At 44.4% G+C, this 23,806-nt stretch overlaps 2 protein-coding genes across 4 annotated transcripts in view; one reads left to right on the top strand and one right to left on the bottom strand.

Moving 5' to 3' along the window:
* The window catches only part of SYS1 (SYS1 golgi trafficking protein), a 35,293-nt gene that overhangs the window by 7,384 nt on the left and 4,103 nt on the right, over nt 1-23,806 (top strand). Inside the window, exon 4 of one of the 2 annotated variants that reach the window (XR_006300728.1) lies at nt 23,177-23,367. The exons of the other annotated variant lie outside the window; for it this stretch is intronic. The gene's annotated coding sequence lies outside the window, so the exon portion shown is untranslated. The remainder of the gene's footprint in view (nt 1-23,176; nt 23,368-23,806) is intronic. 2 annotated transcript variants of the gene reach the window in all.
* TP53TG5 (TP53 target 5) lies at nt 2,192-23,382 on the bottom strand. 2 transcript variants are annotated; one of them, XM_043602272.1, is made up of 5 exons: nt 5,633-9,052; nt 5,283-5,357; nt 4,993-5,123; nt 3,015-3,531; nt 2,192-2,283 (listed from the first exon to the last, which is right to left on the bottom strand). In XM_043602272.1, exons 1-4 carry the CDS (start codon nt 5,678-5,680, stop codon nt 3,036-3,038), a joined length of 750 nt encoding a protein of 249 aa, XP_043458207.1. In that variant the 5' UTR covers nt 5,681-9,052; the 3' UTR covers nt 2,192-2,283; nt 3,015-3,035. The 2 variants fall into 2 exon arrangements, with proteins under 2 accessions (XP_043458207.1, XP_043458208.1); XM_043602273.1 differs by lacking the exon at nt 5,633-9,052 and adding an exon at nt 23,269-23,382 and having other exon boundaries at nt 2,199-2,283.

The raw sequence follows: 23,806 nt of genomic DNA, 5'->3' as shown, positions 1-23,806 counted from the left end.
AAAAAAAGGACATTTGTTCAACACCCTACAAACTGGCTTTACTTGCATCAAGCCTGATTTGCACAGAGCCCTCTGGAATGGATATTAGTATCAATCCCTATTTAAAAAATTTTTCTTATTACGTTTATTTTTGAGAGGCAGAGAGACAGAGCATGAGCAGGGGAGGGGCAGAGAGAGAGAGAGGGAGACACAGAATCCGAAGCAGGCTCCAGGCTCTGAGCTGTCAGCACAGAGCCCCATGCGGGGCTGGAACCCATGAACCGTGAGATCATGACCTGAGCCAAAGTCGGACGCTCAACTGACTGAGCCACCCAGGCGCCCCATATCCGTCCCTATTTTATAAAAAGATGAAATAGGCTCAGAGAGGTCATGTGACTTCTTAAAAGTCACTCTGAATCCAACACTTTAAAGTTAATTTTTCCCACAGTTAACTGGTAGGGAGCCATTTCTGGAGTGGTTTGTGATCTCTGAGATCTGTTGCAGCCTCCTGCCCCCAAAAAGCAGGATCTAACTGAGCCCAGAAGAGAAGCCTCAGATTGGAGTGGTCAAGCACAGGGAAGGTGGTAAGGGGACAACCCAGCTGTGGGATTGTGGGAGGCACGTTGCCTGAGGCCCAAGTGCCTGCATCCTTGCCTCCCTGCCACCCCCCACCCCCACCCCCCGCCCAGCACCCAGAGGTGCCCTGGACATGACAGATCCCAGCCTCGGGACACAGACACAGTCCATCAGCTGACGCTGACGCTGACCCTGGACCCAACTCTGACTGCCTATCCGGCAAAGTGGTAGCTGCCAGTCTTGCTCAGGCTCACACCTTACCCACTTGGGGTCCCCTGGGCGGGCTCCCATGAGGACGAGTGCAGGGGGTCCCCAACACGGTGTGTTTTGGTTGGGAGCGCGCTGCCCTGATTGCTTGCTGACAGCGTTTGGGACAAACCTTCAGGCGAAGGTTGATGAAATGGAAGGGGCTTGGGGGGGAAAGATCGAGTAGGGGTGATTTTTGAAGACTGATGGGATTGAGGATATCCAGCAAAAGAACCGAAATGGCGACGACGCAGGAAGTGGGCCGGCGTGCAAGCCGGGCGGAGAGACAGCTTGGAGTGGAGGCTGCGGGGTGGAGGCGGCACGGGGAGTGGCGCTGTAGAGGTAGGGGAGGCGGGAGTGGGGATCGTAGCGCCCAGGCGCCGGCTCGCGGAGAGCCGAGCGGGGCGGCACCGAGCAGCCCCACACCCGCAGGCTCAGGCCGCGCCGCCCAGGGCTACGGGGTCGTTCTGTGCCGGTGCAGGCCCGCTGGGCTCAGTCACGGAGTGGAGCGCTGGGGCCTAGGAGGGTGCAGGCGTGTCCCGGGGAGGCCCTCCTGCCCTTCCTCCACATCTAGGCCTCTCCACCACTGCCTGGGTCCCTCCCGGGAGGGCTCTGCGCCCCTCGATCGCTGCGCTGCTTTCTTGAGGGCGCCACACCGCGCAGCCCGCCTCTAGGGGAAGATCCCCAGAAACCCCGGCTCCCTGGTTTTTCCTCTCCCCAACTGCGTGTTCAGGGCTATGGCTCCTGCAGACAGGGGACGACTGGGCTTGGGATTGGAGGGTGGGCGTGCCGTGTCACCTGGGAGCTGTAGGGAAGTACTGACTCGGGGCCTGACTGGGTGCTTTCCTTGACCCAGGCTGGGCACATTTTGAGGCTCAGCCGATGCTGCAATAACCGGGCCGCAATGCGCGTGAATACGGGCTGGATGCTCCCTCGTGCCTTTTCCTTTCTTCGGAAGGTGGAATGGGGAGCAGCCAGCACTTCTAGATTAGAGTTCTGGCCCCGCCACCCCCTAGTCGTGTGGAGCCTGGCCAAATCACCTTCTGTTTCGGCGTCACGGTCTCCTCATCTCCTTGGCTTGCAGGGCCATTGTGAGGTACCGGTCACCCAGAAAGCACCCGACAGATGTTCCCTTTCTGTGACTTCATAGAATGCATCCTTCGAGAGGCCAGCTCGCAGAGGTGTGGAGGGGTGTAGCTCGCTGGCTTCTGGGTGCCACGTTCTAGACTGACCATAGGGACCTGGGAATGGAGTGGAAGAAACGTAAAATCGTGATGCACACTTTTTCCTCCCCACCTCCGCCGAGGGCCTCTTTCCTCCATCCTTTCCAGCCCCAAACAGGAAGAACTGGCGGTAATATTCTTCAGTTCCTATGGGAGATTTTATTTGTACACTCGTGAATTTTCCCGCCCATCCCTCCCGCTCAGATGTTCGCGCCGTCTCCGTTGTCACACCTCTGGCTCCCGTCCAAGGTCACACCACCTGTGAGCAGAGACCTTGGTGTTAGGAGCCAAGACGGCCGCTAGGGGGAGCTGCCGCCCCGGGAGCGGGCTCAGGGACCAGGGCGCCCTAAGTCCAGCAGGTTGGGGATGGGGGTTTTGTGAAGGGGAAGGCTCCCTTTCAGCTGGATCCCCAAGCCCATCACCCCTTCCTCTCTTGGGACCTCAATTGGTGAAGTATTTTTTCTTTTTCTTTTCTGTTCTTTTTCTTTCTTTCTTTCTTTCTTTCTTTCTTTCTTTCTTTTGCTAAGGAACTTTTTGTTCAGAGTCAATCTTATTTGAGGCATGAATAAATGCAACAAATGTGGGTGATGGTTTGGTCTCAGGGGAAAGGATACAGCAGAGATCTACTTGACTGTCCCCCCCTTCCCCCCCTCCCCTTCATTTGGAAATCCCTGAAGTCCCTTACTCAGACTCCTGACTGAGATTCTGAGCCATAGCAGTTGTGGACCCTCTTGAGGCCTCCAGGCAGTGAGATGACCCACCTTAGAACCCACCTTCCAGTGCCCCTCCCCAGAACCCCTGCTTGGATCTTGAGAGGCCCCAGCCTAGTCATCTCCCTGCCATGTGGCCTTGGTCAATGGCTTCCCCCCAACTCTCTGGGCATGCAGGAGGAGCCCCCCCAGCACTGCTAGCCACAGTCCCCAAGTGTCTGGATCATGAGCCCCTGACTCCGGGACCCATCTCCAGGCCTCCCTTGGGCCCAGGTCTCACCCCGGCCTGGCAGTGGTGTCGTCACACTCTGTACGGATGGCACATGGGCAGCTCGAGTGACGCAGAGCAGAAGCGCGTGCAGCAGCGCTTGACCCAGCGCAGGGTGGACGATCTGCACATCACCCGAGGCCCGGGGAGGTGGATTCGGGTGGGCAACCCCTCAAACCAGATCCACTGGTCAGCTGCCTCCAGCTGCTGCTTGTCCCCCATGGGAGTTTTGTGCTGGTAGGTCTTCAGGAAGATGATGCGGGGTTCTCCTTTAGGTGATTGCCTTCCCTGGGCTCCAGGGAAAGCGGTCAGGCCATGATCCTTCGATGTCCTTGGGAGCTCAGGCTCCATCTGCTCTTTGCCCTGGAGCACTGCTGCAGGTGACTCCTGTGCCTTGTTCCTGTCCCCCAACCCCTGCTTGAGCTCCCCTGTGGACTGTAATTTCTTGGATTCCAGTGTCTTCTCGGGGCACCCAGCCTCTTGGAGCTCTTCATTATCTTGTTCCACTCTATCGCAGACATTACTGCTCCTGGCAGGGGGAGGGAAGACAGTCAGCAGAGCAGGACTAAGGCCCTGACCCTCCAACCCTGAGAGAGTTGCTATGCGGCCAGCTCAGTGGGGAAAGCTAGAGAGGACCAGAAGAGAAGCTTCACCACCAGGGGATGTGTCTGGAGGCACGGGATGGGATAAGGATGGGCGAAGGGCCAGGAGAGGTTGCTAGGACCCCTAGGACTGTATGTTGTCTGCATGGGCTGCTGGCCAGGGTTCTTCCTTTCTGGATTTCAGGTGAAGGGGTGAACTAGTCCAGTGTTTTCAAATTGTGTTCCAAGAAACCTTAAGGTTCTGGGGAGGTATCTCAAATGCCCTCTCCACTCTGGGAAGGGCAGGGTGAGGGCAGGATACCTTTCCACCCAACAACACAGCTGGGGCTTGAGGACAGATACTTGAAGAGAGGTTGTGCTGCTTTGAACAGGTTGGGAAACTGTGGGATGAGATAGGCCTGACCTTACCAGCTCAGTGTTTCCTGATTGCCGGCATCTAGGAGGCCAGCTCAGAGTGAGGAGCCCAGAGAGGGGGTGTTAACCAGAGGTATTCAGTGCTGGCAGGAGACCTTCCCCAAGGGTGTCTGTTCTCTGTAGAGAACCATTGGGTTCTCTGCACAGTGGTGGCACTGTCCTAGCTCAGTGTGTGAATCAGTGAGGACTCAGCCTCAAGATAATGACAGTACTGTTAACAGCCACCATTGTGACTTGAATGCCTGCTACACGCCAGGCCCAGGACACTCTCACACCAGTTCCCCAAAGTAGGGGGCAGCGAAGTGGCCGAGTGGCTTTGCAAGCAAAGGTTTTCAAGGTCGACAAACTGGCGTTCAAATTCGCTTCTGCCTCTTACCATCTGTGCGTTTGGGGAAAGAAATTCAACCTCTAAGAGCCTTAGTTTTCTCATCTGTAAAACTGGGATAATTCTATCTACCTAATTGTGAAGAATTATGTAACTGGGAAATGCTTGTGAAGTGCTTAGCATATACCTGGCACTTAGCAGGTGCCTAATGTCAACTTTCTTAATATTCTGGTGTGATTTATGAGGAAGCCAAGCCTTAGTAAGGTGACTGGTCTGCAGGTGAATCTCTGCATTGTGTGGACTTGAGGGTGAGGAGGATGAGCGGCCCCTCTTGCTCGGGTGGTGCCCTGGCTGGTGGTTAGTCCCATAATTGGATGATTGTGACCATGATTAGGACCACAGCTCTGATATCACACAGGAATGGCTTCAGAGCCTAGCTCTGCCACTTACCAGCTCAGGTAGCTGGGACAAGTCGCTTTATCTCTTGAGCCTCAGCTCCCCATCAGTAAAATGGGGCTAATAAATACCTTTCTCACAGAGCCTTTGTAAAAATTAGGTTTTCTTAATTTCTTAGCATATATAGATTGTGCCTATTCCTAGTAAAGATAGCTGTAGGGTCTGTGGTGGGGGCATGGTGGGCCAAGCTCACCTGGTGGAGATCCCAAGGATCTTCGGAACTCTGAGCAACGAATTCCAACACCTTTTGGCCAAGTTATGCAGTTCTTGGATCCGGGGGTTTGAGCTCTTGAGCAGCTTCAAGAGCGACAAGTTTTTTAATACCTGCCGGGGTCAAGAAACAAGGAAGAGAGAAGCTTCAGCTTTCTGTAGTCTCCCACAACCCACCTAGACTTTGGCTCAACTCAGGTCAGGGCTGGGCCTGGTGACTTCTGGGTCACTAGAAGCCTGGCAACCAGGAGGGACCAAAATGGGGCATCTCACCATCTTAAGTCGGTTCCGCCTAATTGCTTTGCTGACAGGTTGCGGTATCTTGTCCCGTGGTTCTTCATCTTGTAGCTGAGAGAGAGAGACACAGAGAGACGGAGAGACACAGAGAGAGCGCTAATATAGGAGGAATCCCCCTGAACACCTCCATTATGCTGTTCCATTTGGCTGAGCGTGGTTTGACCAAACTTAGACTGGGATTTTTGTCTTGGTTTGGGGCAGAAATGGGGAGACCATTCTAACTCTCCTGCTCTCTCTTCACCCTTCACCTCTCCCTTTCCCCCAGGCTGGATGGCCCCTGCTCTGGGTGTGGCTGGACCCCCTCCATGTCCGTTCCCAAGTCCAACCTTGGAAACCATTCTATTCTTGGGCCTCTTCCTTGCTGATGGACTCATACTGGGGCCGTGAGGCCTCAAAGACAGATATCTGGGGCAAGACTGGAATCAGGCACCACCTGCACCCTGACCCTCTCAGTTCGGCCAGCACTCAGGCTGGCTGTCAGGAGGGCTGTGCTGGAGCTTCCAGGGAGGGAGGCTGTGACATCACTGAAATTTGTGACAGCAGCAGGGCTGGGTCTCCAAGGAGTATGTGTGTGGCAGGGGTGGAGGGTGAGGAGGAAACTCCCATTTGTGGAAAACCCTAGTAGGTGCCAGGTAGAGGCATTCTCTTACCTCCCTGTGAGGTAAGAGAATTGTCTCCTCTTTTTAAATAAAGAAGCCAGGGTTCAAAGGGGTTAAATAATTTACTCAAGGCCACACGTGGATAATGGTGGAGCTGGAAATTTAAGGTCTGACAGTCAATGCATGAAACCAGGGGTTCCCAACCATGCTCATCTGTTCTCTCCCGTCCTATGTTGACTGTGCACGTGCTACATGTCAGGTGTTGTTCTAAGCACTGGGGTAAAAGAACATTCTTCCTCTCAAGGAGTTTACATTCTGCTGGAGGGGAAACAAAACAGTACGCGTGCTTGTAAAGCAAAATGTGTTTACCTATGTGTGTGTATTATAAATTTTACTGATACAAATATAAAATAATAAAATTCTACAATACTCTTTATTGTAAATTCCAAAGAGCCAGTTCATTCTTAACAGTATGCTTTTCCTGGGTCTTGCCTAACTCCTATCCATAGCCAATCTATGGTTGTTATGGATGAACAAATGTAGCTCCAACATAAATGTTGACATTTTCAGGAGGAAGAAAGTAAAAAAGTGAAAGAATAAAATGTTGGAATTTCACTTATTCACCAATGACATATCGACTTATTTGCTGTATTGGATCAGTTTTCAAATACCGGCAGTATGTTTTCTCAATTTTTTTTGGTGTGTGTGCTGTTTACAATGTACTAGCTAGAGACAGGACATATGTGTTTACATTTAATTGCATTATTAACATCTCCTCCATTAGATGTTAAGGCTAGACCATGGGTGGGCAAGTTTCTTCTGTAAAGGGCAAGATAGTAAACAGGTCAAGCTTTGCAGGCCGTATAATTGTACCTGCTCAGCTCTGCTATCGTAGGGTGAAAGCAGCCACAGATAGTATGCAAATGAGTAGGCATGGCTGTGTTGCAATAAAACTTTATTTACAAAAGTAGTTGGGCTGGATTTGGGCCATGGTCAACCCCTGGTGCAGACAATCGACAAAATAATAAACCTGATTTATAACGTACCTATGTTTGGGTGTGAATACTCCTACCAGGGCTGAATTCAAGCTACCAATGAGATGTCACTGAATAGAGAATTGAATGGAAATGCATAGTAGCATATGATTGTATATTTCCACAACAGTGAAGACTCTCAGGAACATAGATAATAAATAGCAAAAGGTAGCAAACAATTACGAAGTGATGAGTTTGAGCATTTTTTGCCTTTGTTTTTAATATCATTAATTTAATTAAGTTTGTGTAATTTGATTTTTAATGATGGCTAGGCGTAACAACCAGCCAGCAGAGCTTGTAAGAGTGTAATAGGCTTTTGCAAGCTCTTATGAGTCAGTTCCAGCACACCACTGTCCTGTCAGAGGGAAATAAGTGTGGGAAGAAAAGTAAACGGGGCAGAGGGCAGTGGGAGAGCAAAGGCAGAATGTTTGCCATATTAAAATGGATGGAACGGGAAGCATTCACTGACCAGATGAGATGTGAGCAAGGGCCCGAAGGAGGTGAGAGAAGGGGAGACTAGTGGCGGCAGGAGATGAGGACAGGGAGGGGCTGTGGTGAAGAGCAGGGAGAGATGAGGGCTGCTCTGAAGGATCTGCCTAGCTGGCCACATCAGGAATTGGAAGAGCCTGTGGAACACAGCTTCCCCGGGCACCACCCCATTCAGCCGGCCCGTCTGATACCCAGCCGAGTGTGAGAACCACTCTCCAATACACCGCCTCTAGGGCGGAGACACGTGCGTAGAGGGTGCTTAGCTCTGCCTTTTAGGGGTGATGGACCAAGCCTAGGCTGCAGAACAACTTCGTGCATGTCAACGTCCTTTATTATTAGGGTGAAGGGGGGAGGTTAACATGCTGTGACCCAGGCCAGAAACCTGGAGGTGGCTTGAGAGGGAAGCTGTGAAGGACACTCGCTCTCCCCTCTCCCTTCTGTCCACCCCACTACTCCTGGCTCCTCTGCCTGCTCTGGCTCGAGTTTGGCGTTTTGTTTTTTTTTTCACTCAGAAGAATGCCCTCAACATCCACTCAGTTATTGCATGTATCAGTAGTTTGGGTTTTTTGTTGTTGAGTTTTATTCCAGAGTATAGAATGTACCACAGTTTATTTAACCATTCCCTTACTGAAGAACATTCGAGTTGTTTCTAATTTAGAGCTGTTACAAGTAAAGCTGCTGTGAACATTCACGTATGGATTTTTGCATGGACATGGTTTTCATTTCTCCATAAGGAGTGCGATTGCTAGTGTCTGTTTAGTTTTCTAAGAAGACACAAACTATTTTCCAGAGTGACTATATTGTTTTACATTCTCACCAGCAATGCATGAATGATCGGTTTTTTCTGCATCCCGATCTGCTTTTGGTATGGTTCCTATTTTTTTATTTTTATTTATTAAAACTTTTTAAAGTTTATTTATGTATTTTGAGAGAAGACAGAGGGCACAAGCAGGGGAGGGGCAGAGAGAAGGAGAGACAGAATCCCAGGCAGGCTGCACGCCATGAGCACAGAGCCCAGTGTGGGGCTGGAACGCACAAACTGTGAGATCACGACCTGAGCCGAGATCAAGAGTTGGATGCTTAACTGACTGTGCCACCCAGGCGCCCCACTATGGTCGTTATTTTTTAAAATGATTCTCGTAAGTGTGTAGTGATACCTCATCATGGTTTTAACTTGCATTTCCCTAATGGCTATTGATGCTGAACATATTTTATTGTGTTATTTGCCATTTCTGTATTCTCTTTGATAAAACATCTGGGTTTTGTCCATTTTCTAATTGGATTGTTTGTCTACTGCTGAGTTTTTAAAAATTAATTAATTAATTAATTATTACTTAAATCCAAGTTAGTTAACATACAGTGTAATAATGATTTCAGGAACTTGTGATTCATCACTTACATATAACACCCGGTGCTCATCCCAGCAAGTGCCCTCCTTAATGCCCATTGCTCGTTTAGCCTATCCCCCCACCCAACACCCCACCAGCAACTCTGAGTCTGTTCTGTATATTTTAGAATCTCTTCTCGTTTGTCTCCCTTTCTGTTTTTATCTTATTTTTCCTTCCCTTCCCCTATGTTCATCTGTTTTGTTTCTTAAATTCCACATATGAGTGAAATCACATGATATTTGTCTCTCTCTGACCAACTTATTTCACTTAGCCTAATACACTTGTTCCATCCATGTTGTTGCAAATGGCAAGATTTCATTTTTTTTTGATCGCTGAGTAAGATTTATAATGTAATATAGTAATATTCTATAATGTATATTGATACATCTTCTTTATCCATTCATCAGTTGATGGACATTTGGGCTCTTTTCATACTTTGGCTATTGTTGATAGTGCGGCTATAAATATTAGGGTGCATGTGCTTCATATCAGCATTTTTGTGTCCTTTGGATAAATACCTAGTAGTGCAATTACTGGGTTGTAGGGTAGTTCTATTTTTAATTTTTTGAGGAACCTCCATACTGTTTTCCATAGTGGCTGCACCAGTTTGCATTCCCACCAGCAGTACAAAAGGGTTCCTGTTTCTCTGCATCCTCATCAACATCTGTTGTTGCCTGAGTTGTTAATTTTAGCCATTCTGACAGGTGGGAGGTGGTGTCTCATTGTCGTTTTGATTTTTATTTCCCTGATGATGAGTGATGGGGAGCATATTTTCATGTGTTTGTTAGCCTTTTGGATGTCTTCTGTGGAAAAGTGTCTATTCATGTCTTTTGTCCATTTGGATTATTTGTTTTTTGGGTGTTGAGTTTGATAAGTTCCTTACAGATTTTAGATGCTAACCCTTTATCTGATATGTCACTTGCAAGTATCATTTCCCATTACATTGGTTGCCTTTTAGTTTTGCTGACAGTTGCCTTTACTTTGCAGAAGCCTTTTATCTTGATGAGGTCCCAATAGTTCATTTTTGCTTTTGTTTCCATTGCCTCTGGAGACATGTCAAGTAGGAAGTTACTGAGGTGGAGGTCAAAGAGGTTGTTGCCTGTTTTCTCCTTTAGGATTTTGATGGTTTCCTGTCTTATGTTTAGGGCTTTCATCCATTTTGAGTTTATTTTGTGTATGGTATAAGAAAGTGGTCTAGGGGCACCTGGGTGGCTCAGTTGGTTGAGCATTCAACTCTTGATTTCAACTCAGGACATTATCTCATGGTTCCTGGGATCGAGCCTCATGTCAGGTTCTGTGCTGACAGCACGGAGCCTGCTTGGGATTCTCTCTCTCTCTCTCTCTCTCTCTCTCTCTCTGCTCCTCCCCTGCTTGTGTTCTCTCTCAAAATAAATAAATAAAATTTAAAAAAGGAAGAAAGAAAGAAAGAAAGAAAGAAAGAAAGAAAGAAAGAAAGAGGTCTAGGTTCATTCTTCTGCAATGTCACTGTCCAGTTTTCCCAACACCATCTGCTGAACAGACTGTCTTTTTTCCATTGGATATTCTTTCCTGCTTTGTTGAAGATTAGTTGGCCATATGTTTGTGGGTCCATTTCTGGGTTCTCTATTCTGTTCCATTGATCTATGTGTCTGTTTTTTGTGCCAGTACCATACTGTCTTGAGGATTACAGCTTTGTAATACAGCTTGAAGTCTGGAATTGTGATGCCTTCAGCTTTGGTTTTCTCTTTCAATGTTACTTTGGCTATTTGGGATCCTTTCTGGTTCCATCCAAATTTTAGAATTGTTTGCTCTAACTCTGTGAAGAATGTTGGTGTTACTGTTGAATTTGAGAGTTGTTTATATATTCTAGAGTCAAGTCCTTTGTAACATGTATGATTTGAAAATATTTTCTCCCATCTGTAATACCTTAATTTCCTTTTCTTGTCTTATTTTGCTAGCTAGAACTTCCAGCACCACATTGCATAAAGGTATTGAGAGCAGTTATCCTTGCCTTATTCTTGATCTTATCTTTCACCAGTAAATATGATGTTAGCTGTAGGTTTTCTGTAGATGCTCTATATCAAGTTCAAAGTTACCCTCTATTCCTAGTTTGTTGAGAGTTTTTATAATAATGGCATTGGCTTTTGTCTAATGATTTTTCTTCATGAGTCAATATGGTCATGTGATTTTTTTCTTCTTTAGTTCATTACTATGGTAGATTATATTAATTGATATTTGAATATTGAAGTAGGCCTGCATGCCTGAATAAACCCCACTGGGTTTTGGTGTTTAACACTTTTTATGTAATTTTGGGTTGAATATTTCGTAATATTTTGTTGAAGATTTCTGTGTCTATTTTTGTGAGGGCTATGGATCCTTTGTATGTTACATGTATTACTCTTGAACTGGCACAGTAGTATTTGAGAGGGGACTTAAAATAGCTGTAAATATATATTATAGACTCTAGGGAAATGACCAAATTTTTTTTAAAAAGAAGTATAATTGGTAGGCTAAGAAAGGAGAGAAAATAGAATCATGTAAAATGCTCAAAGCAAAAGAAGGCAGAAAAAGAGGGAAAGAAAGAAAAGAAAGAACAAGTACAACAAATAGAAAATAGTTATAAGCATAGTAGATATTATGCCAATTATATCAATGATGACTTTAAATGTGAATGGCCTAAATATATTCTAATTAAGAGACTGGAACAGTCAGAATAGACAAAAAACAAAATAAAACAAAACAAAACAAACCAAAACAAAAAAACAAGACCTAATTATATGTTGTCTAAGAGAACCCCACTTTATTTTTTATTAAATTTTTTTTAATGTTTATTCATTTTTGAGAGTGAGAGAACACAAGCAGGGAGGGGCAGAGAAAGAGAGAGACAGAGAATCCGAAGCAGGCTCAGTGCTATCAGTGCAAAGCCCAACGTGGGGCTCATACCTGTGAACTGTGAGATCATGACCTAAGCCAAAGTCAGACGCTCAACCAGCTGAGCCACCCAGGTGCCTCAAGAATCCCACTTTAAATATAAAGCTGAAGATAGTTTAACAATAAAGGGATAGAGAAAGACATACCATGTTCACACAGTCAAAGGAAAGCTGGAATAGCTATATTAATTTCAGATAAAGCAGACTTCAGAACAAGAAACATTATCAGATAAAAAAGATTGTTAAATAATAATAAAGGAGTCCATTATCCAAGAAGACATAATAATCTTTAATATATATGCCCCTAACAATAGAGTGTCAAAACATGTGAGGCAAAAACCAGTAGAACTCCAAGGAGAAATAAACAAATACACTGTTATAGTTGGAGACTTCAACACCTCTCTTTCAGTAATTATAAGTCAAACAGGCAGAAAAATCAGTAAGGATATAGTTTAACATCACCAGCAATCAGCTTGATCTAATTGGCATTTATAGAATACTTCATCCAACAAATAGCAGAATACGCATTCTTCTCAAGCTTATATGGAACATTCATGATAGAGCACATTCCAGGCTATAAAACACACCTGAATTGGGGCGCCTGGGTGGCTCAGTCGGTTGAGCATCCGACTTCAGCTCAGGTCACAATCTCACGGTCCATGAATTTGAGCCCCGCGTCAGGCTCTGGGCTGATGGCTCAGAGCCTGGAGCCTGCTTCCGATTCTGTGTCTCCCCCTCTCTCTCTGCCCCTCCCCTGTTCATGCTCTGTCTCTCTCTGTCTCAAAAATAAATAAACGTTAAAAAAAATTTTTTAAAAAAAACACACCTGAACAGATTTTTAAAAGAATAGAAATCATACAAAGTATGTTCTCAAAACACAATGGAATTAAATTAGAGGCCAGTAACAGATAGTTGGGAAAGTCCTGGATATTATTAAACAATCTGCTACTGAATAACATGGATCAAAGAAGAAATCTCAAGAGAAATTTTAAAATATTTTGAACTACACAAAAGTGAAAATACAAGTTATCAAAAGTGTAGGGTGCAGTGAAGACTGTGTTTAGGAGGAAGTTTATAGCACTAGTGCATATACTAGAAAAGAGGAAAGATCAGAAATCAATCTAAGCTTTTATCTTATAAAATTAGAGAAAGAAGGGCAATTTAAGCCTAAAGCAAGCAAAAGAAAAATAATAAAAATTAGAGCAGAAATCAATGAAATTGAAAACAGGAAAACAGTAGAGAAAATCAATGAACCCCACAAATTGTTCTTTGAAAGGTAAAAATAAACAGATCTCTAGCCAACCTAACCAAGAACAAAAAGAAAGAAGATACAAATTACCAATATCAGAAATTTAAGAGGGACCACCACTATTGATCCTAGGGACATCAAGAGGATAATAAAGGAATATCATGAACAACTCCATGCCCTCAAATTTGATAACTTAGATGAAATATGTCTATTGTGTTATGTTTTGGTACTGTCTTTGTCTGGGTCTGGTAATACCAAGCTCCTAAAATATGTTGAGAAGTGTTCCTTCCTATTCCATTTTCTAAAAGAGATTGTATAGAATTGGTATTAATTCTTCTACATAATTCTCCTAATAAACATTGGGTGGATCTCTCCAGTGAAACCATCTGGGCCTAGATATTTCTTTCTTTTTTTTTTTTTTAAGAGGTGTGTGTGTGTGTTGCATTGACTACAGATTCAATTTCTTTTTTTTTAATTTTTTTAATGTTTATTTATTTATTTTTGAGAGAGAGAGAGACAGAGCACGAGCAGGGGAGGAGCAGAGAGAGAGGGAGAAACAGAATCCGAAACAGGCTCCAAGCTGTCAGCACAGAGCCCGACAAGGGGCTTGAACTCAAATCCGTGAGATCATGACCTGAGCTGAAGCCGGATGCTCAACCAACCGAGCCACCCAGGTGCCCCCAGATTCAATTTCTTTTATAGTTATAGAGCTGTTTTTATGGTCTATTTCATGTTGGGTGAGTTTTGGCAGTTTGTACTTTTTGAGGATTTAGTCCTTTTTATCTAAATTGCCAAATTGATGTGTGTAGAATTGTTCTTAGTAGTCCCTTATTATCTCTTTAATGTCTGGGAGTCTGCAGGGATATCCTCCGTTGCACTCATGAAATTGATAGTTTAGGTCTCCTGTTTCTTTTTTTCCTTTGTCAATCTTGTTAGAGGTTTGTCAACTTTACAGATCTTTCCAAAGAAGCAGCTCTTTGTTTCCTTGGTTTTCTGCATTGTTTTTCTATTTTCAGTTCTTTGGGGTTTATTTTGCTCTTCTGATTCTAGTTTGAGGCAGGAGCTTAGATTGTTGGTTGGAGGCCTTTCTTCCTTTGAAAGTAAACATTTAGTGCCGTAAATTTTCCTTTCAGCATCCAGTTAGCTGTGCCCCACAAATTTTGATACTTTGTACTTTCATTCAGCAAAATTTTAAAAAATTTCGTTGAGATTTTCACTTTGACCCATAGGTTATTTAGAAGTATGTTGTTTACTTTTCATGTGTTTGGAGATTTTTCCTGTCACCTTTCTGTTGCTAACTTGGACCTATTTGATGCCACTGTGGTCAAGGGAATACTCACTGTATAATTTTAAATCTCTTTCAATCTTTTAAATCTCTTGAGGTTGTGTGCGGTTTGCTGTTTTGATTTTTTACTTAGGGTATTGTCTATTGGGGTGGATATTCCATGGGCCCTTGAAAAGAATGTGTATCTTGCTGTTGTTGGATGGAGTAGTCTCTAAATGTCAGTTAGATCCTTTTGGCTGATGGTTTTGTTAAGTTCTTACAGATCCTGTCGTTTTTCTGCCTAGTATTTCTATCAGTTGTTCAGAGATGTGTGGAAGTCTCCAACTCTGATAGTGTATTTGCCTGTTTCTCCTTTGGGTTTTATCAGTTTAGTGCCTATACGTTTAGGATTACTTTGTCTTCCTCCTGGTTTGACCCTGTTATCACTATGTAATGTAACTTCTTTTCCGGGTGATTTTCTTTTATCTGCTGTTACCTAATATTAAGATGGCAGACTCTGCTGTCTTTTGATTAATGTTTGTATGGCTTATTTCTTTTACATCCTTTTACTTTCAACCTACCTATGTCATTATATTTGAAGTGAATTTCTTGCTGATGGCTTATAGCTGGGTCACATTTTTGTATTCTGTTTTTCAGATCTCTCACTTTTAAATGACTTATTGAGGCCATTTCCAGTTGATGTAATTATTTATGTCTTAGTGTTTCCATTTGCCATTTTATTTTCTGTTGGTTCCCTCTATTTTTCATTCCTCTGTTCTGTTTTTCCACCCTTCTTGTGTTACTTGAACATCTTTTAGGATTCCATTTTTTATTTATCTATGGCGTTTTCAAGTGTATCTCTTTGTGCAGAGTTTTTAGTGACTGCTCTGGGGTTTCATTATACATTCATAATTTATCACAGTCTACATGAGTCACAGTATCGACATTTTGCCACTTCCAAGTGAGGTACAGAAGCCTTCTGTTTAGATCTTTACTTTCCATTTTATAATGTCTTACATATTTCCTCTGCATACACTGAGAACCACATCAGACAATGTTATATGTTATAATTTATACTTTGGCCATTGAATATAATTTAGAAAACACCAGTGGGGAAGGATAGTCTATTACATTTACCTGTATTTCCATTCTTTTCATTTATCTTTCTTCATTATTGATGTTTTAAGTTTCCTTCTTTTACCATTTCATTTATGTTTGAAGAACTTCCTTCAGCCATTTTTTAAAAGTAATCTCTACACCCAGCGTGGGGCTCGAACTCACAACCCCAAGATCCAGTCACACACTCTACCAACTGTGTCGGCCATTCTTTTAGGGTAGGTCTTCAGACAACAGATACTCTTAGTGTTTCTTTTATTTGAGAATGTCTTAATTTCATCTTCAGTCCTAAATGGTCTTCTTTCTGGGTATAGCATGTCAGAGATAAACAAATTAGCTAAAGTAGAAAGGACAGATTTTTATCATTAATATTCTCTTGTAATAGGGGAAAGAATCCAGTGTGAACTGAATTCAGCTTTGATTTGTATAGACAACTTGGCATCTTGAATTCAGGAATAGGGAATGGGGGTAAGTGGGGGCTCTGTAGAGCCAAGGAAGTGAAAATTTACAAAAAGCATAAAGGGGGTATTGGTCCATGTGAGACCTATCTAGGTTTGCTAACTGACACTATTGAAGTTAGGCTCCTACACTTCCACGAAAGATGCATATCTTGCTGTTGGGAGACAGGGCCCTATATTGGGAGGGGGGGCGTTGGCTAGAGCAAACAGTAAATTCATTTGGCAGCCTTGAGTTTTCTCAGGCAGGTACTTTAAGGGGTCTGGGGTCATCCTAGGGATTCAGCCTTGAGTTGTTAAAAACTATGTTAGTGTTTGTTCAAGTCTGTATAGACCAAGTTTAAGGCCATGTTGAAAAGAGGGCTCAGAGGAGCCAAGCTAGAGTTTGGTCAAGGAGAGAATCTTTGTCAGGCACTCTGGACTGACCGTATCTTCCTTCGCTCCTTGAATGCTGTCCCACTTCTTTCTGGCAGCTCACATCTGCTGCAACTGAACTGTTGTTCCCCCACAGGAAAGGTGTCATTTCTCTCTGACTGCCTTCACGATTCTTTCTTTGACCTGAGTTTTCAGAAGTTTGATTATGGTGTGTGTTATCATGGATTTATTTGGGCTTATGCTGGAGATTCAGTCGGCTTCTTGAATCTGTAGGTTCAGGTCTTTGTCGAACTTGGGAAACTTTCAGCCATTCTTTTCTGGAATGTTTTTTCAGCTTCACTTCCTTTTCCTCTCCACCTGGGACTCCCGTAACACAAATGTTAAATCTTTTGTTACTGTCTCACAGGTTTCTGAAGCTCTGTTCTTGCTTTTCATCCTTTTTAAATATAATTTTCTCTCTCTTTCAGATTGGATCATTTCTACTGTTCTATCTTCAAATGCACCTGTCCTTTCAAACATTATCTCCATCCTTCTATTGAGCCTACCCAGTGAGGTGGTTTTATTTTACATTTTAGTTTCTGTATTAGTTTCCCGGGCCTGCCTGCTGTAACAAATGACCACAAACTTGATGGCTTAAAACAACAAGTTTATTTTCACACAGTACTGGAGGCCAAGAGTCCAAAACCCAAGGTGGTGGTTCCTTCTGGAGGCTCCAAGGGAGAACCTGTCCCATGCCTCTCTCCTGGCTCCTGGGTGCTCCTTGGCTTATTGACCCATCATCCCAGTATTTGTGTCCCATCTTCACATGGTGGTCTCCCCTGGGTATCTTTCTGTGTTTTCACATTGTCTTATAATGGACACCAGTTATTGGATTTAGTGCCCACACTACTCCAGTATGACCTCATTTTAACTGATTATTTCTGCAGAGACTCTATTTCCAAATAAGGTCACATTCTGTAATATTGGGTATTTTGGAGAACACGATTCAACCCAGCACAGTAATTTTTTTCTTCAGTTCTAACATTTCTACTTTCTTTGTGATTTCTATTTCTTTTTCTGAGATTTTTAAAAATAATTTTTTAAAAATTTTTACTTATTTATTTTGAGAGAGAGAGAAAGAGAGAGAGAGGAGAGAGAGAAAATTCCAAGCAGGCTCTGCACTGTCAGCACAGAGCCTGTCATAGGGCCCGAACTCACAAACTGAGATCATGACCTGAGCCAAAACCAAGAGCTGGAAGTTTAACCAACTGAGCCACTCAGATGCCCCTCCCTGATATTTGTTTTCATTTATTTGAAGAATGTTTGTAATTGCTTGTTGAAGCTTTTTTATAGTGACTGTCTTGAAATCATAGATAAATCCAGCAACACTGATCTGTTGGTATCTGTTGATTGTCTTTTCTTATCCAAATTGAGATTTTCCCAGTTCTATGTATGATGAATTATTTACAGTTATAACCTGGACATTTTGGAAATTATGTTATGAGACTCTGGATTTCATTTAAACCTTGTTTTAAAACGTTGTTTTAAACCAGGCCTTGGATGACCTGGTCCAGTGATACCAACTCTTTACCACCAGATGAGAGTGAAAACCCGCACTACCCACATGAACCCCCTGATACCACGCAGTAGGGGAAGGGTAGGGTAGGGTTGCCTCATTACTGCTGGGCAGAGGTGGTCATCTAGATTCCATACTGGGCCTCCTTTACATTGAGGGAAGGGAGTGGGGCCTCATCATTGCTGGATGGGGATGGTAGTGTAGCTCCCCCCATGGCCTCCTCCGACACCATGGAAATGGGGAAGGGTACTTGGAGAGAGGTACTTGTTACTGTTGGGCAATGATGAAGCCTCCCCCCACCAACACCGCTTGGAGGTGAAGTGGGGGAGGTGCCCTGTAACCTCTGTTACAAGACAAACATTGAAGTCTAGGCTGTCCCCCTCTGTCTGCAGGTGGAGGCTAGGAGTGCCTTTTCCTCTAGTATTTTGCTGGAGTGGGCCATTTAATGTCAGAAGATTTCTGTCTTGCTAGGGTGCCCCTTTCTCAGTCCTTTGACAAGAGAAAACAGGCTTTTCATGGAGGCGACTTTAATCTGTGCCTTGTTGGCATTTCCAGGTTGCAGGCTTCTCCAGACCCTAGCAAAAAGAAAGCCTACTGGGGGGGGGGGAGGGGTCCTGGTTGATCTGCCTTCTTACGTTTGTTTGAGATAAAATGTCCAGCATTTTAACCTGTACTTGTGGGAAGGAAAGAGAGGAATGCATCTACTCCATTTTATTCAGAGCCCAAAGTCCTCTTTTTATTTTATACTCGCTTCATTCTTATAAATCCAAACTGGAGATGTTTCTGGATTTATTATCCCTCTAAGAACTTGTAGGTCACTCTGAATCTTATCCGGGTCCACTTGGCTAGACAAAAGCCATGCCCACAATTTCTTTGAGATAAGCCCTTCTCTGCATTAGGCTTCTGCTGAAATGGCTAAGGGACAACACCCTTCAGCTTTCTAGAATCTCTATTGTTTGATTTAGAGGATCTGTAAAGCACACCTATAATCTTAGAGGTCTTTTATCTGACTGAATAGTACTCTGAGGCGTTGCCTTTCGTCTTCCTGAGATGTAAACTCAAGATCTTAACAGTCACAACCTGTTTCATTTTTGGACCATGGTGGGGTTTTTTGTTTGTTTGTTTGTTTTTGTTTTTGTTTTTTAAGGTTTTCAATGCCCTGGATTCTTTGAGCTTTGCCAGGAAAGCACTTCTTACTGTTACTATCATTTGCCATTTGGAGAGGCTGAGAATTTCCTACCATGAAGTTCTGGCTCTTTTATACTTACCACTGCTTCCCTTTGGCTCAGGGTTTCTCAGCCTCAGCACTACTGATATTCTGGGCAGAATGAATCTTTGTGCGGGGGGAGGTAGGGAGAGGGGTCTGTCTTGCAACTAGACGCTATTTACCAGCATCCCTGGCCTCTACTAACTGGATGCCAAGAGCAACCTCTCTAGTTTCGAGGACCAAAAATGTCTCCAGACATTGCCAAGTGCCCCGCAGGAGGCAACCTCGCTGTCACTCGGGAGCTGCTGCCTTAGTTCCGCCCTCTCTGCTGGCATTTTACTGTCAGCAGCGAGAAGAGACCAGGTGGCGCCTTTGACGCCTTCCTGGGAAATGTCCTCAGCTAGACCACCCAGCTCATCAGGCGTACTTTCTGCTGCCCACTGTACTGCAGGCGACGGGGCTGCTAACCTCTGTGCTAGGACATAACCGGCTTCCTTTCCCCCGGTTCCCCAGTTCCCAATAGCATTTACCCACTTTGCTGTTGGCCCTGCCTTTTTCTCAAAGGCCCGAGGCTTCTATTAACAGCGTTTCCAAGGTGCTTTCCCTACAGTCTCATCAATTTGTGGTGAGTGCTAACGCCACTGCCACATTTCGGAGCTGACACAGCAGCACTCTCCCACAGTACCAAAGTCTAGGCCCTGTCTCCTGCTGCATGGCAAACTAGTCTTGAGTGTAGCAGTTTAATACAAGAGGGATTTATTATCTCAGGGGTTTGGGGCATCAGGAATCCAGGAGTGCTCTAGCTGAGGTGGTGATGTCTCAGCATCTCTTGAGGTGGCTGTCAAGCCCCCGGCCAGGACCACAGTCCACTCTCTCGAGGCTCCACCGGGCCCGGCGGTTCCGTTTCCCTGCGCCCGCATGCAGTTGCCGGCCGGTCTCTGTTCTTCCTGGCTGTCGGCTGGAATCTTCAGTGCCATGCCAGGTAGGCCTGTCTGCACGGCTGTTGATGACACAGTAGGGTGCTTCCCCCAGAGCGAGGGAGCCAAGCAACAGAGGACACACACCCGAGACAGGAGCTGTGGTCTTTTGTTTTTTCAATCCTAGTTTTGGATGGGATCCACCACCGTTTGTGACTGTATCGAGAGTCGCCTCGATACAGTGTAGCAGAGGACTACACAAAGGTAAGAATAAAGGAAAGGCACGGAGCACCAGGGGCTATTTTGGTGGCAGGCAGCTGCGTTTCAGTTTTTATTCAATTCAAGATATTTTTCGCATTTCCTTTTGGAGTTCACCTTTGACTCTCGGTTTTTTTTTGAAGTGTCCTGTTTTATTCCCAAGGATTGGGGATGTCTCCCAGATGCCTTTATTGGTTACATTTTAATTCTTGTATAGTCATAAAACATTTTGTCTGATTTAAATTCTTTTAAATTTGTTGAGGTTCGTTTGGTGGCCCAGGCTGTGATGCAGCTTGGTGAATGCTTTATGTGCAGTTGCAAGAATCCTTATCCTGCTGTTGTCCGGTTAAAGTGTTAGCAACGTGGCAGTCGGAACAAGTCAGTTGATAGCGTTCAGGTTTTCTACCTCCTTCCTTTTTTCTCCTACTTGTTTTATTGATTACTGAGAGAGCAGTATTGAATTCTCGAACTGAAATATAGATTTTTCTCTTTCTATTTTAGGTCTATCGGTTTTCACTTCATCTGTTTTTGAAACTCTGTTATTAGATGTATTCGCATTATAATAGTGAAGTCTTTTTGGTGAATTGAACTTTTTATTGTTATCACTATCCCTCTTCAATCGCTGCTAATAGTCTTTTTGAAGGTTTATATTTGTCTGCTATGAATACTGCCACTCCAGTTTGATTTGATTACTGTTTGTGTGGTACATCTCATTCCATCCATTTACCTTTTTTTGTTAATTTTTAATTAATTAATTAATTAATTTTTGAGAGAGAGGGATAGAGCGTGAGTGGGAGGGACAGAAAGAGAGGGAGACACAGAATCCGAAGCAGGCTTCAGGCTCTGAGCTGTCAGCACAGAGCCCGACGTGGGGCCCAAACTCATGAACCACGAGATCATGATCTGAGCCAAAGTCGGGTGCTTAACCGAGTGAGCCACCCCGGCGTCCTTCCACCCATTTACTTTTAACGTACATGTTTCTTTATAGCTAAATTCGGTTTCTGTAGACAGCACATTATTGCCTTTTGCTTTATTTCCAAATGTACTAGTCTGTCCTTTAATTGGTTCTTTCATTGGCAATTGGATTAAAATCTTACATATTTGTTTTATATTTCCATCCATTTTTTTTCTCATTTTTTTCTTTTTTCTTTTTCTTTTCTTTTTTTTTTCCTTACTTTGGATTAATTACATTTCTTCAGGGAAAAACATCAACCTACTGGGTACCAAAAATAGACAATAAGACTTATTCCATTTGATTGAAACACTACTCACAGCACACCAAACAACATGAACAGGAGCATAGCTGTCTGTCTGTGGTCCACTTGGCCCCAGGTCCAATAACTGATATGGTGGTCCCAGATGCATAGCACACACATAGTGGCTTTACCCTGTGGCTGGGGAACCAGGCCCAGAACTTCTATAGCAAGCAGTAAGCAAACCTGCCTTGGTCTGAGAGAGACATGATCTGGTCTCTCAAGCTCTATTAACAATTATCAGTCCTAAGCAAGGGTGCAGGAGAGAAGTCAAATCCTTGCAATCTTGACATAGTCAACAAGACATGTTGAACACCAAAAGGGCCAGGGAGAATGCCTCCCAATATTTAAAAAAATTTTTTTAAAATATTTTATTTATTTTTGAGAGAGAGAGAGAGAGAGCAGGGGAGGAGCACAGAGAGAGGGAGACACAGAATGCAAAGCAGACTCCAGGTTCTGAGCTGTCAGCACAGAGCTCGATGTGGGCCCGAACTCAAGAAACACCAGATCATGACCTGAGCCCAAGTTGGACGCTTAACCGAGTGCGCCACCCAGATGCCCTGGCTCCCAATATTTTTATTATTTCACTTTATCTTCATATTGGCTTGTTATTTATACCTCTTAAAAAAATTTTTTTTTAGGGGCGCCTGGGTGGCGCAGTTGGTTAAGCGTCTGACTTCAGCCAGGTCACCATCTTGCGGTCTGTGAGTTGGAGCTCCGTGTCGGGCTCTGGGCTGATGACTCAGAGCCTGGAGCCTGTTTCCGATTCTGTGTGTCCCTCTCTCTCTGCCCTTCCCCCGTTCATGCTCTGTCTCTCTCTGTCCCAAAAATAAATAAACGTTGAAAAAAAAATTTAAAAAAAAAAAATTTTTTTTAGGGGTTCCCCTTGCATTTATGGTGTATGTCTTCAATTAACCAAAGGCAATCTTCAAATAATGTCATACCACTTATACAGCAGAGGGTCCTTAAATAGTATACTTCCAATTACTCATCCCATCATTTTAACTATTGTTATTGTCATAATTTAACTTTTATATATGCTATATACCCACAACGTACTGCTGCTGTTTTAAAAATTGAAGTGTTGGGGCACCTGGGTGGCGCAGTCGGTTAAGCGTCGGACTTCAGCCAGGTCACGATCTCGCGGTCCGTGAGTTCGAGCCCCGCGTCAGGCTCTGGGCTGATGGCTCAGAGCCTGGAGCCTGTTTCCGATTCTGTGTCTCCCTCTCTCTCTGCCCCTCCCCCGTTCATGCTCTGTCTCTCTCTGTCCCAAAAATAAATAAACGTTGAAAAAAAAAAATTGAAGTGTTGTGACATATAGGGGCACCTGGGTAGCTCGGTCGGTTGAGTGTCAGACTCTTGATTTCGGCTCAGGTCATGATCCCAGGGTTGTGGGATCGAGCCCCACAGTCAGCATGGAGCCCGCTTAAGATTTCCTCTCTCTCTCTCTTTCTCTCTCCCTTTCTCTCTCTCTCTCTCCCTGACCCTCTCCCCCACTTGTGCTCTCTCTCTCTAAAATAGATTTTTTTAATGTAGTGACATAATTTTATATCAATTTCAGGTGTATAACATAGTCATTCGGCAATTATATACATTACAAAATGCTCACCATGGTAAGTGTACTTATCACCTCTCACCACACAGTTATTGGCTATATTCCCTACTCCGGACTTGACATCCCCATGACTTCGAAAGCAAAAGGGGAGTGTATTGCCACTCGTTTGCTTTAGTCAATTGTCTTTTAAGGTGATTAAACACAGAAAAACGTCTCTTATATTTACCTTCATTCTGTCTATTTCCAGAGATCTTTACTTGTTTATGTAGATCTTTCTGGAGGCAGAAAGAATATGATACCGGCGAGCAACCTGCATCTAGGAAGGAAATGAACTCTCACCTGTCTGAATGGAGGCCCCGTCTTCCTCCTGCTTCACAAGCGTGCCAGCGCCTGTGTCCCATTTCTTCTCGGAGGCTCCCGTCCTTCTTTGGAATTCAGGTTAATTGGTTGCTCTGCAAACTCAGCTCTCTGATGGGTTTGACAAAAGCTGTAATTTTATAGACTACCTAACAATTTTTAAAAATTGTGATTAGTGTGGTCATGATGCTGTCCCCAGCTCTCTGCATCCTGCGTGGAGCCTGAAGTCTTGGCCATCTACTTTCGCACGCCTCCTTTTACCCCCTTTGGCCATCTGCTCCTGGGTCCGCTGCCTGGCTCCTTCTCTGGGCTGGCACCCTTCCGGCTTAGCCCCCTGAATTCTCTCTAGCTTGGACGCTTTCCCCTCTCTACCCCTTTATGAGGCAACTATCTGGCAAAGAGAAGAGACAGAGGTTCCAGATCTGTCACCATCTTGGGGACAGCTCAAAACAATTCATGGAGTCCTGTTCCCAGGAATAAGCCTGGAAAGGGGGGAAGCGGCTTTGGGAGTTGAGCTCTC

Source organism: Prionailurus bengalensis, chromosome A3 (genome assembly GCF_016509475.1).
Source record: "Prionailurus bengalensis isolate Pbe53 chromosome A3, Fcat_Pben_1.1_paternal_pri, whole genome shotgun sequence".
NCBI lineage: Eukaryota > Metazoa > Chordata > Mammalia > Carnivora > Felidae > Prionailurus > Prionailurus bengalensis.
This window is presented reverse-complemented; position numbering and strand designations above follow the sequence as displayed.